At 40.0% G+C, this 15,865-nt stretch overlaps 1 protein-coding gene across 1 annotated transcript in view; it reads right to left on the minus strand.

Annotated features, from left to right (window-relative positions):
• The window catches only part of LOC117293254 (coiled-coil domain-containing protein 158-like), a 22,237-nt gene extending 8,609 nt beyond the window's left edge, over positions 1 to 13,628 (minus strand). Inside the window, exons 1-15 of the mRNA XM_033775482.1 lie at positions 13,506 to 13,628; positions 11,002 to 11,098; positions 10,328 to 10,706; positions 9,690 to 9,802; positions 9,229 to 9,298; positions 8,365 to 8,474; positions 7,330 to 7,420; positions 6,700 to 7,007; positions 5,980 to 6,090; positions 5,390 to 5,504; positions 4,799 to 4,918; positions 4,120 to 4,317; positions 3,332 to 3,691; positions 2,111 to 2,254; positions 1,547 to 1,738 (exon numbers count right to left, since the gene is read on the minus strand). Of these exons, the coding sequence (XP_033631373.1) occupies positions 1,547 to 1,738; positions 2,111 to 2,254; positions 3,332 to 3,691; positions 4,120 to 4,317; positions 4,799 to 4,918; positions 5,390 to 5,504; positions 5,980 to 6,090; positions 6,700 to 7,007; positions 7,330 to 7,420; positions 8,365 to 8,474; positions 9,229 to 9,298; positions 9,690 to 9,802; positions 10,328 to 10,706; positions 11,002 to 11,090 (2,400 nt within the window). The 5' untranslated portion in view covers positions 11,091 to 11,098; positions 13,506 to 13,628. The remainder of the gene's footprint in view (positions 1 to 1,546; positions 1,739 to 2,110; positions 2,255 to 3,331; positions 3,692 to 4,119; positions 4,318 to 4,798; positions 4,919 to 5,389; positions 5,505 to 5,979; positions 6,091 to 6,699; positions 7,008 to 7,329; positions 7,421 to 8,364; positions 8,475 to 9,228; positions 9,299 to 9,689; positions 9,803 to 10,327; positions 10,707 to 11,001; positions 11,099 to 13,505) is intronic.
• Between the last annotated feature and the right edge of the window lie 2,237 nt (positions 13,629 to 15,865).

A 15,865-nucleotide genomic window follows, 5' to 3' on the forward strand; every position in this document is an offset into this window, starting at 1 on the left:
CCTTGGTCTTTGCTTGTTTGAGTTCAGCTTCTAGCTCTTCTTTGCTCCTTACCTTGGTCTTTGCTTGTTTGAGTTCAGCTTCTAGCTCTTCTTTGCTCCTTACCTTGGTCTTTGCTTGTTTGAGTTCAGCTTCTAGCTCTTCTTTGCTCCTTAACTTGGTCTTTGCTTGTTTGAGTTCAGCTTCTAGCTCTTCTTTGCTCCTTACCTTGGTCTTTGCTTGTTTGAGTTCAGCTTCTAGCTCTTCTTTGCTCCTTACCTTGGTCTTTGCTTGTTTGAGTTCAGCTTCTAGCTCTTCTTTGCTCCTTACCTTGGTCTTTGCTTGTTTGAGTTCAGCTTCTAGCTCTTCTTTGCTCCTTACCTTGGTCTTTGCTTGTTTGAGTTCAGCTTCTAGCTCTTCTTTGCTCCTTACCTTGGTCTTTGCTTGTTTGAGTTCAGCTTCTAGCTCTTCTTTGCTCCTTACCTTGGTCTTTGCTTGTTTGAGTTCAGCTTCTAGCTCTTCTTTGCTCCTTACCTTGGTCTTTGCTTGTTTGAGTTCAGCTTCTAGCTCTTCTTTGCTCCTTACCTTGGTCTTTGCTTGTTTGAGTTCAGCTTCTAGCTCTTCTTTGCTCCTTACCTTGGTCTTTGCTTGTTTGAGTTCAGCTTCTAGCTCTTCTTTGCTCCTTAACTTGGTCTTTGCTTGTTTGAGTTCAGCTTCTAGCTCTTCTTTGCTCCTTACCTTGGTCTTTGCTTGTTTGAGTTCAGCTTCTAGCTCTTCTTTGCTCCTTACCTTGGTCTTTGCTTGTTTGAGTTCAGCTTCTAGCTCTTCTTTGCTCCTTACAACAGTCTCAGACTCCTTGGTCTTTGCTTGTTTGAGTTCAGCTTCTAGCTCTTCTTTGCTCCTTACCTTGGTCTTTGCTTGTTTGAGTTCAGCTTCTAGCTCTTCTTTGCTCCTTACCTTGGTCTTTGCTTGTTTGAGTTCAGCTTCTAGCTCTTCTTTGCTCCTTACCTTGGTCTTTGCTTGTTTGAGTTCAGCTTCTAGCTCTTCTTTGCTCCTTACCTTGGTCTTTGCTTGTTTGAGTTCAGCTTCTAGCTCTTCTTTGCTCCTTAACTTGGTCTTTGCTTGTTTGAGTTCAGCTTCTAGCTCTTCTTTGCTCCTTACCTTGGTCTTTGCTTGTTTGAGTTCAGCTTCTAGCTCTTCTTTGCTCCTTACCTTGGTCTTTGCTTGTTTGAGTTCAGCTTCTAGCTCTTCTTTGCTCCTTACCTTGGTCTTTGCTTGTTTGAGTTCAGCTTCTAGCTCTTCTTTGCTCCTTACCTTGGTCTTTGCTTGTTTGAGTTCAGCTTCTAGCTCTTCTTTGCTCCTTACCTTGGTCTTTGCTTGTTTGAGTTCAGCTTCTAGCTCTTCTTTGCTCCTTACCTTGGTCTTTGCTTGTTTGAGTTCAGCTTCTAGCTCTTCTTTGCTCCTTACCTTGGTCTTTGCTTGTTTGAGTTCAGCTTCTAGCTCTTCTTTGCTCCTTACCTTGGTCTTTGCTTGTTTGAGTTCAGCTTCTAGCTCTTCTTTGCTCCTTACCTTGGTCTTTGCTTGTTTGAGTTCAGCTTCTAGCTCTTCTTTGCTCCTTACAACAGTCTCAGACTCCTTAGCTGTACCCTGGAGCTCTTCCTGTAATCTCTTGTTATCTTCCTCAACATTTCGCAGTCTCTTCTCTCGTATCTTCAGCTTCTTCAAGATGACCTCTTGCTGACCTTTCAATTCTTGGAGCTCCTTAATTATTGATAATGAAGATGTCGTGAAAATAATGTTTGTATAAACTGGACTTCTTGACGGAAATTGGTAATTGTTACAAATGAATGAACAAATCAATGGCTTACCATTCAAGTAGAAAAATCAAATAAAGTGAACAAGAATACAATAAAATACAATACAATACAAAATTGTTTCATATATCGCCATTTCATCAGGATCACATCGGTTTGTGATGATACATAGAAACATGGAACACTGATACAAATTTGCAAATTAAAATCATAAACAACCAAATATTCATTGTAGGATAGGCGCAGTTTCACTTTCACAGGCTTCTTGAAAATATGAAGAACTTAGAGTAATAATTTTGTTTCAAAACAATGTCCACACCTTTGTCAGTTCCTTTAGTCGTTCCTTCATGTGTTCTCGTTCCTGCTCCCAGTCTTCACTGACCTTACTGGCTACTTCAGCCAGCTGGGCCATACTAGACGTCTGCTCTTTCAATCTTACACACTCCTCATCTCTCTTATTCACCTGGGAAATCAATCAATCAACACACCTGCTTAATAACTCAAATTGATAAATGTCAGTACTTGGATGGGAGAGCTTCTGGGAATACCCATTATGAAAATATGTAATCCCGTTATAATATACAGTCTTATATAGCGCAGGTATCTATCAATAAGTTTTCAAGACTTGAACAACCAAAAACTTTTTAATATAGGTTTTTTTGTATTTTTTATTTTGTGACAATATTGATGTAGCACCTTATATGGATTTACCAGGTGCTGCAGGCATTCACACCAGGGCAGACACACCAGGGCAAACCCTTATTCTCTTAGTGATAAGTGTTACTTGGTTCATTTACGTGCAATACACAACACACAGGACCATTGGCTTTATGCCCCATCCAAAGGAGCCCCATCCAAAGGATGAAGTATTAAGTGTCTTGCTTAGGGACACAAGTGTCAGGACTGGGACTTGAAACCACACTCTGCTGATTAGAAAGACCAGAAGTTGTGTACGGTGCTCTTAACCGCTCCATCGGCAATAAAACAGAAACATTACCTGCATAATATGTGTTTGTCAATAACCACACAAAGTATAAAACACCTGGGGTCGATTTCACAAAGAGTTAGGACTAGTTCTAACTTAAGACTAGTCTTAGGAGGTATCAAAAACATATGGCTTAAGTCCTAAGTTTCGTCCTAACGCGAGACAAGACTAGTCTTAACTCTTTGTGAAATCCACCCGTGGTCTATTAAAAACAGTCGACTGTTTAAGTAGGAGGCCTCAATTTATACAGTGATCACACTCCCGTGTTACACAATGGTCTTCGATAAATTGATTAAACTCATATTTTACAAAACTGCATGAACACAGCCTATAGACCTTTATCACGGTGTGACCATCTCAGTCATGTTCCCTGTTTCCAATAACAGTATTGAATGCCAACATTCATTGCACGAACATGGCACCAGACTATTATTTCGTCCAGCCTCAGTTTGGTTACAATAAGTTGTTATGGAGTTAAATCAAGATGACCACACGGTGATGAAGGTCTATACAAATTAAACCAAAAATCCGCAGATTATTGTAAAGCATACCAACCTGTTGATGGAGTTGATCTTTCTGAGTCTGTACTTGACTAAGCTCAATATTCTTCCCCTCTAATACTGCCAGATATTGCACCTTCTCTCTCTGCATCACATCCATCTCATGCTGTTTGTCTGCTAAGTCTAGTGCCAACTTCCCCTTCTCATCTGTCTCTCGTTGTAATTCTTGCTGGACTTCCTTCAGCTTCCCGATCAAATCTTCTCTAAACTGTAGCAGGTCCTGATGCTCAGAATCTTTCTGTGTATACTCAGCCATACGGGTGTTGTGTTTAATGGTGAGGTCATTGATCTGAGAGGTCAGGTCATGGGTCAAAGAGGTCATTCTCTGATGGTGATCTTCCTGCATTGATAAAATCTACGTGAAAGACCAAAATCAAAATGTCAGATACCTAATTGTCGTACTAAATCTTCTGGGACATCTTAATATTAAATCAATCATATTTAAGATTTAAAATTATGACCCCCCCCCCCCCCCCGCCCCCAAAAGAAAAGAAAAAACTCCTCCCGGACAACGACTTTTTGTGACCATGCCGCCCAAAGAAAAAAGCAACAAACAGCTTCCTCGCTCCCTCACTGTTTAAAATGTCTAGTGATCAACTTGCTTATAATTGCACAAATCTATGCTCTATGCTATTCTATTCTATGGTTACACTAAGCGCAGATTCATAGATAATCTATGCTCTATGCTATTCTATTCTATGGTTACACTAAGCGCAGATTCATAGATAGTAACTCTAAGTTTCCACTATGGTATTTCAATGTTCAAAGTCTATTTCCCATTACCTTTTGGTCAAAGTGCCTTTCTGACTGCTCCTTAGCCTCTTCTACCAGCCTGCTAAGCTCCTCACATTCACTGCTCTTCATGTCCAGCTTGGTATTGAGTTCATTTATTCTGATGTTAGTCTCCTCCTCAAGGTTACAAAGTTTGCTATTCTCCTCCTTTGCTGATTTTACATCTGCCTCTGCTTTAGAAGTAGACTCCTGAGACAAGATTGAAATTTTCTTGAAATGAAAAACCTCTCTTTCTGAACATCATTAAGAAAAAAGATAAACTTTGTTGAGTAAAAAGGCTGGAAAAAGATTTGAAAATTGACAATTACTTGATTGGTCACAAGTTGGAATTCAAATAAAATTCTTTAAACTAAAGATAGTGTCGCTCCATCACAAGGTTCAGGGAAAGCTTGGAATAGCAACCTCCAAATACAGATGGGCAAAGACTGTTACCATTGTACGTACACATTCATTCAGCATCATGTATGGGTCCTCACCTTCTCTTACTTAACTACACAAACAAAAGCTTGCCCTGAACCATGTGACATAGAACCAGTCTCTCATCGGAGCAATTTAAAATTAAAGGGATAACTTTTGTCTGGCAAGACATTTTACAAGACAATATACAAATTTATTGCAAATGCCTTATTGTGGCCTGAGCAATACCAGGGCTGTATCAAGATAAACTTACTTTTGCAGCTTGCAGTTCAAGTTCAAGGTTGCAAATTTTCTCAAGTAGTTGATGTTTTTCCTCATCAGCTTCTTGGTATTGATCGAGGGCAGTTTGCAGTTCAGAGGTCAATGAATCACACTAAGGCAAAGATAAAAAACATTAAAACAATGTGAAGGAGATATTCTTATAGACTAGTGCAAAGTGAATATCCTTATCCATCTTCCTACTTTACATTCAGGAAGATTGGTACCTGGACCCAATTTTATTTGAGTAATAGCTAGTAATAGTCAGTCTCCTGATGATGACTAGAGCAAACTGGTGGAAACGCTGAGACCAATTAAGAACTCACTCTGTGGTTGTGAAGTTAATAACGATCTACTAAAAGCTTAAGTAATAGCCTTGGCTGATTTTCTACCTTCCGCCCAGGTCGTAGTTAAAAAGCAGGACAGTTCTTTTCAGAAGTCTCCCGAAATCCGAAAATCTACTCCAGGGTAGTAGAATGTAAAGCAAGACAGTCCTCTAAAGAACACAATCTACGTGGTGAGTAGACACACACATGGTGTTACCGCAAACCCAATATATATTAGTAATAGCTATTTCCTATACTACCTTTGTTTGTAGCTCATTTCTTGTGGTCTCCGTTTGGTTTTGCAGCTCCTCCAGTCTGCTCTGCACATCAGCAACATGACTAGTCTTCAACTCAAGCTGTTGCTGCATATGCTCCCTTTAAGATATTAAGAGAAAATGACAGAAAGAAGATAAACTTTTTACATTAATGTTACCTTTCTATGTCAATCAGTGTCGAAGCAAGAAATATCTTATGGAGGGTATATGGAATCCAACTTGCCAACTCTCAATTACTTTTAGTAGTTGTATGAAAAACACTTTGCCGACTCTCCAGTTATTAATATTCTTCCCCATTTCAAGACAAATACATACCCATTGTATTAAATATTTTTAAAAGCAAAAAACACTTAATTTTGTCTAATGGGCTACAGGGTCACGCCCCAATACACCCCTTTGGTCAATGCTTTACAAGTAAACATCAAGCTGTAAGTTTTATCAGTCATACAAATTAAGTTTACTGAACACAATTTTCGTCAACGAGTTCAATCCCCCCCCAAAATAACTGAACATGTGATAAACAACTTCCTTTTAGAAGTATATTTGCATAGTCCATAAACTGTTGCCTTACTTACTGTGTTAGTGCTAGTTGCGACTGCAGGCTGAGTGTCTGCTTACGTGCATTTAGCGCCCTCTCTGTTGATGCACTCAGTTGTTCCTCATGCTCTTCACTTAGCCTACGTAACCTGTAATAAAAAAATATGTAATAAGCACTTGGAAGATTCATGCAAATGTCTTCTTATTAAAGTTATGGTCAACTTCAAGATTTAGGTTTGGGTATACATATTCAAACCAGGGACCTATAACAGAAGAGGACAATAATTGTTATTATTCATAGAACCACTGGTTACCAAACCAATTGTATTTATACACTTGGATGACCTTACACACACCAATTGATGGCATACTTTTAACAATCGAACAATGCTACCCTACAAGGTTTTCTTTGTTCTAGTGGTACCTCACAAAGATTTTCATCAGAAAAGGAAATAATTGAGCAACGTTGAAGGTACACCACATACCGTATCTGTAAGGGTGAGTGTGTCTACCTGTTGAAACTGAGGACTTTCACAAAAGGGATTTGGTTGTTTTGGCAGAGCGAGCTTTATTTATTACAAGGGCTAACCGAGCGTCATTAATTACAAGGGCTGACCGAGCTTCATTAATTACAAGGGCTAACCTACACCCAACACTTGGTGTTGGCTTTGAAAGGCATTCAAGACTATTTCATAATAATGTTATCTATATTCAAAGGGTAAATCAACTGGTAAGAATATCAAACCCCAATTACTAACATTTGCTTTTGTTCTTCTCCGCTCTGCTTCCATTTCTCAGCAAACTGCTCTTGTGTTTCAGACAACTCCCTCTCTGCCTTCTCAATCTTCTTTCCCATCCCTTCTATCTCTTTCTCATAGAAGTCCAGCACCTCCTTTAACTCACTCCCAATGTGCTCATAGTCCATAGGGTTAGAGTAGGCCTTGGGAGTGAGCCCTCGCTTGGTTGCATGTAGGATAGTCAGTGTATGAACCTCTGACATGGTGGAGTTATGTGACTGGAGTTGAACCTCTAGGTTGGCAACTCTTTTACTGGCATCCTCAAAAGCCTGTCCATATTAAGGGTGGTGGGGAGGATTCGTCAAACTTGTGGATGTATATATAATTGCATTTAGTTGCTTGCAGCCATAAAAAAAAAACAAAAAAAACTACAAATCAGTCAGAAACTTTTTTAAAGAAGATTAGCACTTGGTATCAAGTTTATTATTAGTGCGATTTCAGATTGAAACTGGCAAACTTTTTCTTATAACTATCATCTCTTACAACTATCGTCTCTTAGAACTAACAAACATTTTGTCTCTAGCGCCAGATAACTAAAATTAAGAAGTACCAGTAGTCTTTTTGAAAACTTCTAAGTGACCCTTGACCTACCTGAGCTTGTTGCTGATTGGTGGCTCCAACATCAGCAAATGTTACTTGTAGCTGGTTGATCAAACGCTCTTGACTCTCAGCCTCTTGACGTCTGTGGGAAATAACCAGAGAATTTCTAATGTCATCTCCAAAACCAAATACATGTAGTGAAATAGCAGGTCTCGAAATAACCCTTGGCACCCAAAGCAGTTACAGTGGTGCCCTGTGCCTTTGCTGTGGTGCCCTTTGTTAAGTTCCAGTACAGTGGTGCCCTGTGCCTTTGCTGTGGTGCCCTTTGTTAAGTTCCAGTACAGTGGTGCCCTGTGCCTTTGCTGTGGTGCCCTTTGTTAAGTTCCAGTACAGTGGTGCCCTGTGCCTTTGCTGTGGTGCCCTTTGTTAAGTTCCAGTACAGTGGTGCCCTGTGCCTTTGCTGTGGTGCCCTTTGTTAAGTTCCAGTACAGTGGTGCCCTGTGCCTTTGCTGTGGTGCCCTTTGTTAAGTTCCAGTACAGTGGTGCCCTGTGCCTTTGCTGTGGTGCCCTTTGTTAAGTTCCAGTACAGTGGTGCCCTGTGCCTTTGCTGTGGTGCCCTTTGTTAAGTTCCAGTACAGTGGTGCCCTGTGCCTTTGCTGTGGTGCCCTTTGTTAAGTTCCAGTACAAATTGTCATTTTCCTTAAAGAAGTGCCCCTTACCAGAGGAAAATTGCTGAGCCTCTTCAAGAAACAATTCAAGGCCTGGTATAGGGACTTGTACTTTGCTGTTACCATAGCATTCAGTGTCTGTTTGTAAATGAATTATAGTACGGAAACTACAGAATAATATAACACTAAAGTAGATCCATTTGATTGGAGGATTATTAGGTAAGGCAGCATTAAATCACTAAACAGTTCCATGGCCTACGTTATAAATTGTGCATTTTGGTACTAAATAGTTTTGGTGCATTTTTGCCCCATCAAAATTTTACTAATGTACATGCTGCATTGTACACAGAAGTGACAACAACCCTCATTACATAGTGGATACCAGAATATAATCTTGTACCGTCTGCTTTTTACATACCTAAGTTCTAGAACTGAGTTCCTGCCTACGATGGTGTCATTTAGTTTGGTCTGGAGGTCAACGATGGCCGTCCTAAAGTGAAGCTTCTGCTGCTCACAGATATCATTGCACTATTACGAAAAAAAAAATAAAATAATCAAAACTCAAGATAATAGCAATAATAGGCCTAATATCAAAGTATTATACAGTGCACATATCTACCAACAAGGTACTCAAGGCACAGAGTATAGACATTTATAGCAATAATAGGCCTAATATCAAAGTATTATACAGTGCACATATCTACCAACAAGGTACTCAAGGCACAGAGTATAGACATTTATAGCAATAATAGGCCTAATATCAAAGTATTATACAGTGCACATATCTACCAACAAGGTACTCAAGGCACAGAGTATAGACATTTATACAAAGAGGTTATTGCAGTGATGAATTCTGAGACCCAATTATGTAGCACCTTATAAGGGTTTACAAGGTGCTACGGCGCATTTAGCAGCCACAGCCAAGAAAACCGGGGCGAACCCCTTCTCTTTTTGATAAGTGCACTTTTGAGTTCTTTTAGCTGCGTTACACAACACATGGGACAATTGGCTGTACGTCCCATCCGAAGGACGAAGCAATGGTTGAGTGTCTTGCTTAAGGACACAAGTGTCATGACTGGCGATGATGTAGGCTCTCTTTCAGCAGCTAAGACTACATTCTTTTATCCACTCTGCTTGGTTGAAAATAATTCCATGTGATTTACCTTTAATGCTCTACAGTTTTGATGTAGCCGCATGTGGTAAAAATTACATAGCTTCATATTATGTGATAAATCTAAATAAACAGTGATTAAAATCAAAGAATGTTGACAATCATACAAACCTCTTTTAGTTTAGAATCAAGATGGAAAACCTTAGCTTTGGCGTCTTCGAGCTGCTTCTCGAGAAAGTCCCTGGAAAAAGAAGGAAAAAGAATCACCCATACATGTACATTCATTTATGAAAACATAAAACCCTATTGAAGTAAACCCATTATGAAAGAGTGTTTTAGTTGACCACAGAATCCATGCATTTGCTGTGATCACTGTGACAATTAATACTTTCAATTCACAGGTGTATGCGCCATGCTATATTCAACTACATTGTATCAAATAAATCCCTTTGACTTATACGAGGTCACTATTTGAACCTGTGACAGCATGTGACAAGTACATAAAATGTTTTCTTTTTGACATGTTTTTGCCCATGCATTTTATAAACCTAATACCAGACATCATCAAAAGCAAAACACTTTCAACACCAAAAAAAGGATGGCAGTACTTGATTATGAAATGATGATCTAACCTGTTTGATGTACTTATGGACAGTTCAACAGACTCCTTCCTCTGCTGTGTATTGATTGTATCAACTCCTCCAATAGACAGTGCCCTCTGGTAACCATCATTGACTAACTCTTTCTGAAGGTCAGGAACCATAGCGGAATATTTAGCAGGATCAAACACATTCATGTAAGCATTTAAGTGACTTTGGGGCTTGGGTTGTAGTTGGGTTGTCAATTAGTGGTCTGGTGATCCAACAGGATGTAAAGGAGCGGCCGAGTGTTTGGATCTTCCTTGAGTTAGTGGATTTGTATCGCAAACACTCATTGATAACTTTCTGACTTTGTTGATGACTATTAATGGCAGAAACTTAATGGAAGTTTGGGGCAATACAAGCGTCGCTAATTGGGTTACATCTGAAATCATTTAGTGGATACGGAACCTCTTTGGGAGTTACAGTAGATTGATTTGCCTGGTTCCAAAGTCGGCTAAGTTGTGTAAGCTGATTGCTGATAGCTAGGCTTATATATACAATGGCATTTAGAATTGCCTTAGAATTGACTTGGAGAGGTTTATTGGCAATAAATGAATGTGTCTCTATGACTGTATTACTATGGTGAGTGGTGATTGGTTTAGAACTCTGTATCATTATATAAATTGTACCTGGTTAAAGTTATCACTGACAGAAACTTGCATGGTGCCTGGAAACAAACCAGAATACCTCACAGGGTTGGATTGGCTCTGAGTCAGGTTTGAATAGGACACATCATGAAGCTTGGGAACACTAGCTGGCTGGCCACTCGTCACATGAGCAGTGATGAAGCTTGATGGCTCAGCTTCGTTGTGTGAGGTTTGCCCAACATTCTCAGAGTGAGTTACTGCCGGGTGACTCAAGTGAGATAGTACAGGTTGACTTGTGTGAGTAGCATTTCTAGCTGGATTCACCAGAGCCATTGGGTGTGATGCTCTTACACCCTCTGGATCAGATAAAGCCTTGGTCACCGAATCCCTGTTCTGCTTAGCAAGTTGTCTAAGCTGACATCTGCATCAACACAAAAGAAAAACCCCAAACAAACACACACATTTAAATAAAAATTAATTTTCAATCATTAAAGTGTAAGAATAAAACTTTGAAGCTGTTTTGGATATAAGCTGATCCATTTCATCACATGCATGGGTGGTAGCTACTCCTAGAACTACGAGGTTCATTCTGCTATCGCAACTACTGTCGTCTCCACGTTCGTAGAGACAATAGCGGAATGATGGGAGACGATATCGGAATGAACCTCACAGTTGTAGGAGTAGGTGCTAGGTAGCCATTGCAGTTACGTACTTACTGTAAATCTACAATGACTTGTTGCTCATATGATGACGATGTCGTGATTAATTCTCTTTGGGGACTCCCTCCAGAACCAAGGGAGCTCATTTTCTCATCTGTAAAAGAAAAGATGAAAGCAAAGATGGCAGAGTGAGCTAGTGTAATCCAACTCATATATTTTATCTCTGAAAAGGGACGTGCACTTCCATTCCACAAACTTACAACTGACTTAGACCCAGTAACTGGGGCTCTGTACTAATTTTTAACAATTTTGACATTTACATCTTTAGTACGAAGATGCAAATGGCAAAATTGAAAACAATGAGCTGGCATATAATGATGTTGTTGTTGATGTTGCTTTCGTTTTTTTATAAAACTTGTATGCAGTTCAGCAGTTGGCAAGCTTCCAGGAAAAATTCTCTTGCACTAAGGTTTAGACCCAGTAACTGGGGCGCTGTGCTCCTTTTTTTGAAATCTTGTCACTATCGGTCGACGCTGTACTCCATTTTTTGAAATGTTGACGACTGAAAATGACAAAATTTAAGGAGTACAGCGCCCAGTGTAATAATAGGGTAATAAAAGGTAATTTTTTTCTATACATTTTTTAATAAAAGGACCATAATTACAAAACCAGTCCAATGGTGTCAGTGCGAGCATACAACACATTTGAAATACCTCTAACTAATATAAAAATGGGGACAAAATAAGTCCTCTGTCAATGACACCCGACATAAATAATGTCACTAATGTCACACTCAGGTTTGTCCTCCATGAGTACCATCGAACGGAAAGTGTATCGAAAATGTTACAAGATCTACAACGGAAAAACCCTGGAATGGAGGCAACAAATTGCTAGTTGCGATAACGTAACCCTCCTGCCGACGGAGTTGCGATAACGTAACCCTCCTGCTGACGGCGTCGGCAGGAGGGTTACGTTATCGCAACTAATAAACTGCAAGCCTCACCCTACTCTACAAAATCCACTATAACAAAGTCGCCATCGATCCTGCAGTCTACCTCACACCAATGCTTCCCAGCAGCACAAGATCATACCACCCAAACATGTTCCAACTCATTACAAGCCACACCCAGCTTTACGGATTCTCCTTCTTCCCCCAGACTGTCTCAATGTGGAACACCCTCCCTGCCTGGGATTGTCCTCACTGCTCCATCTGTGATGGCCTTCGCGGAAGGAGTAGCTGCTAACCTTTGAGCAGTGGAAGCTATTTTTACTTGCACCACCCTGTCTGATGATGTCCTGCACAGTAGTATTGCCACCATTTATTTATAAATACACGTATACTTAAATACACTGGGGTGGATTTCACCAAGAGTTAGGACTAGTCTTATCTCAAGTTAAGACCGGTTACTTGTCCTAACTTAGGACTATCCATGCAATTTGTATATCTCCTAGGACTAGTCCTAACTCTTTGTGAAATCGACCCCTTGACACTATTGGCAATTGCCAAAGACAAGTGTTCTCACTTGGTGCATCTCAACAAATGCATAAAATAACAAACCTTTGAAAATTTGAGCTCAATCGGTCGTTGAAGATGCGAGATAATAATGAAAGAAAAAAAACACCCTTGTCACACGAATTTGTGTGCATTTAGATGGTTGATTTCGAGACCTCAAATTCTAAATCTGAGGTCTCAAAATCAAATTTGTGGAAAATTACTTTTCTCGAAAACTACCTCACTTCAGAGGGAGCCATTTCTCACAATGTTTTATACTATCAACCTCTCCCCATTACTCTTAATCAAGAATGGTTTATGATAATAATTTTTTTTAGTAATTACCAATAGTGTCCACTGCCTTTAAATATAAAAGGCCTAGCACTTTTTTTCTTCTTCAAGCCCTTTATGTATGTTGGCCTGGAGGCACTTGTATTTCTACTGCTTGAGCACCAATCAACCACCCTTAGCTTTACGTCCAAACTTGTGGATCCTGCTGAGTAAACCAACGTAAATAGGTGTGACATCCATGTGTGTTTACGTCTACGTTGATACTCGGCAGAATCCTTAAGTGAGGACATAATGCCAAGGGTGCTTGATTGTTGATGCAGTGCAGATCGGACACAAAAGTGCTAACAGAGAAACAAACTGAAGAAACTGAAGGTGATGAAGACAAGTTAACTGGAAGTGGAACTCAACTGGTGCTAGACAAAGTGCGAGTAAAAACTGGGCTGCTGCTGGAAGCGAGTTCCAGAGTTTGACTGTTCTTGGAAAGTAGGAACTACCATATAGCTGAGTGCGGCTAGTGAAAGTCAGGAGTTTGCGAGGGTGGTATGATCTGTTGTTGGCCCTACTGTAAAGGCAGACTCTTCTTGGTTGTTTCTTGTTGGCTTTTGGCTTGAGGAAGTTGAGTTGAGGTTAAGTAAGTGTAAAGCATACCATGAGATGATCACTAATTAATACCATCAGTGACGCTGTGTTTAGATGCAAGCGTGGATCATATTATAATTTAAAAATACTTGTTAAATATAAACGCATTAATATTACATAGGACCCAAACAAACAATACCTAGGCTCCATTTTCCGCTTCAATCACATGGAAGATGGTGAGAACATGGAGGAGAAGATAGTTTGGAATCACCGACGAATCAGAGCGTTTCTTGTTGACATCCCCACATCACACGGCGCGCCCTTGAACAGCGCCCTCCAGTGTTACATAACCTCCATTCAATAGAGAGGAAATCAAGATACAAAAAAAGTTATTTGCCTTAGCACAAAAACTCTTAGTTTTGCCTAAAGGAGAAACAAAAACTGGATAATAACGAAACTGCAGCGAAATGTAGGCCTACCGAGCTTCTAGCTTTCTGCAGAGCCTGAAACCATTAATTTGTCAAAGCTCTAGTTGGTCTAACGTGTGAACAAATTTCGAGTATTGGTAATTACTCAAAATAATTAATAGCATAAAACCTTTCTTGGTGACGAGTAATGTGGTGAGGTTGATGGTATAAAACATTGTGAGAAACAGCTCCCTCTGAAGTGATGTAGTTTTTGAGAAAGAAGTTACTTTCCGCGAATTTGATTTCGGGACCTCAGATATAGAATTTGAGGTCTCGAAATCAAGCATATGAAAGCACACAACTTCGTGTAACCAGGGTGCGACAATGGTGTTTTTTCTTTCATTAATATCTCGCAACTTCGACGACCGATTGAGCTCAAATTTTCACAGGTTTGTTATTTTATGGTTATGTTGACACACACCAACTGTGAAGACTAGCCTTCGACAATTTCCAATAGTGTACAGGGTCTCTTACTCTTGTCCCACTGCAGCGATAACGAGTACGACGATAGCCGCGTCGTTATCGGCGATAACGACGCAAAGAGAACGCCTTTCCATTGGTTGAATGAGCGTGTGCGTATTCTGCGTGGAGCAATTCAACCAATAGAATGCGATCTCTTTGCGCCGTGATCGTTATCGTTTTCGTTATCGCTACAGTGTGACTCGGCCCTTAAAGGACACTATTGGTAATTACTCAAAATAATTATTAGCATAAAACCTTTCTTGGTGACAAGTAATGAGGAGAAGTTGGTGGTATAAAACATTGTGAGAAACAGCTCCCTCTGAAGTGCCACAGTTTTGGAGAAATAAGTAATTTTCCACGAATTTGATTTCGAGACCTTGAGTTAATAGAACTTGAGGTCTCGAAATCAACCATCTAAACGCACACAACTTCGTGTGACAAGGGTGTTTCTTCTTTCATTATTATCTCGCAACTTTGATGACCGATTGAGCTCAAATTTTCACAGGTTTGTTATTTGATGCATATGTTAAGATACACCAACTGTGAAGGCTAGTCTTTGACAATTACCAATAGTGTCCACTACCTATAATCTTACTTTGCCGGTGTCCCAAGGCAAGTTCTGTCCGCCGGAGAGTCGGTACCCCAATGGGAAATAGAGGAGGATGAAGCATAGAGGGCGCTATCAGAAAAACAACTAGTACACAGTTTTCCCGATTGGGAGAGCGAATCTCCACCTCCTGCACCGGTCCTAAAGTTTTGAACAATCATTCCTTCTTCAATTCAAAATTCATCCTTCATTGTTTAAAGTTTGTTAGAGCTGTAGCCTACTTTAAGTGTTGCGTTTTTTGTCTGTTGTTTCACTGCGTTGGTTAAAACAGGGCCGAGATTTGAAAGTTTTTGCCGACCTTTTAATCCTGTAGGCCTTTAGTTGCACGATAGGCCTACTCTTACATAATAACTATAATAAATAAGGGAATCAATGTGTGGTGAAGAGGTTTTCAAAGAGGTGTAATCCCAACGAAGCCTGGTTCTTGATAATTTTACCGAGACGAAGTCTAGGTAAAGTTTAAGAACCAGGCCTCGGCGGGTTTAAACCACTAGTTGAAAACCGATTCAACACACTTTGATTCCCATTCATAAATAAATTTTCGGTCAAAAGACATTAATAATGGTCAAAAAGTAGAATAAATGCAAAAATTTTAATTGTTCAATGATTTCTTTCAACAACACCCCTCCAGCTATGAAATGGTAAAGCCCTCCGCATAAACAACTACTTATAAGGGAATGCTGTGCGCGTCGCGCGTATCGCGCGATGTGGCACAACTGTTTCAGCCGTTGCTCTCGACCAATAGGAATCAAGAAACTGTCTTATAAGATCAGGTGCAAGCTCGCGTGTCACGCCCATAAATTAGCACTATTTACCGGTCATAAACAAAGGTTTATACACACCCACGTGACGCGCTCTCCACCAATAGGAATAGCGAAACTATCCGAGGTATTTATGAATAAAACATAATTAACAGCACACCGATATTTCAGCGTTTGCATGGTTGTTTATGGTGTAGTTGGTTAAGAAGATTAGCTGTTTAAATTTTGCCCAGTAATGTCATAGTAAAATCACTACTTAAAA

The sequence above is a fragment of the Asterias rubens genome, chromosome 8 (assembly GCF_902459465.1).
Source record: "Asterias rubens chromosome 8, eAstRub1.3, whole genome shotgun sequence".
Taxonomy (NCBI): Eukaryota; Metazoa; Echinodermata; class Asteroidea; order Forcipulatida; family Asteriidae; genus Asterias; species Asterias rubens.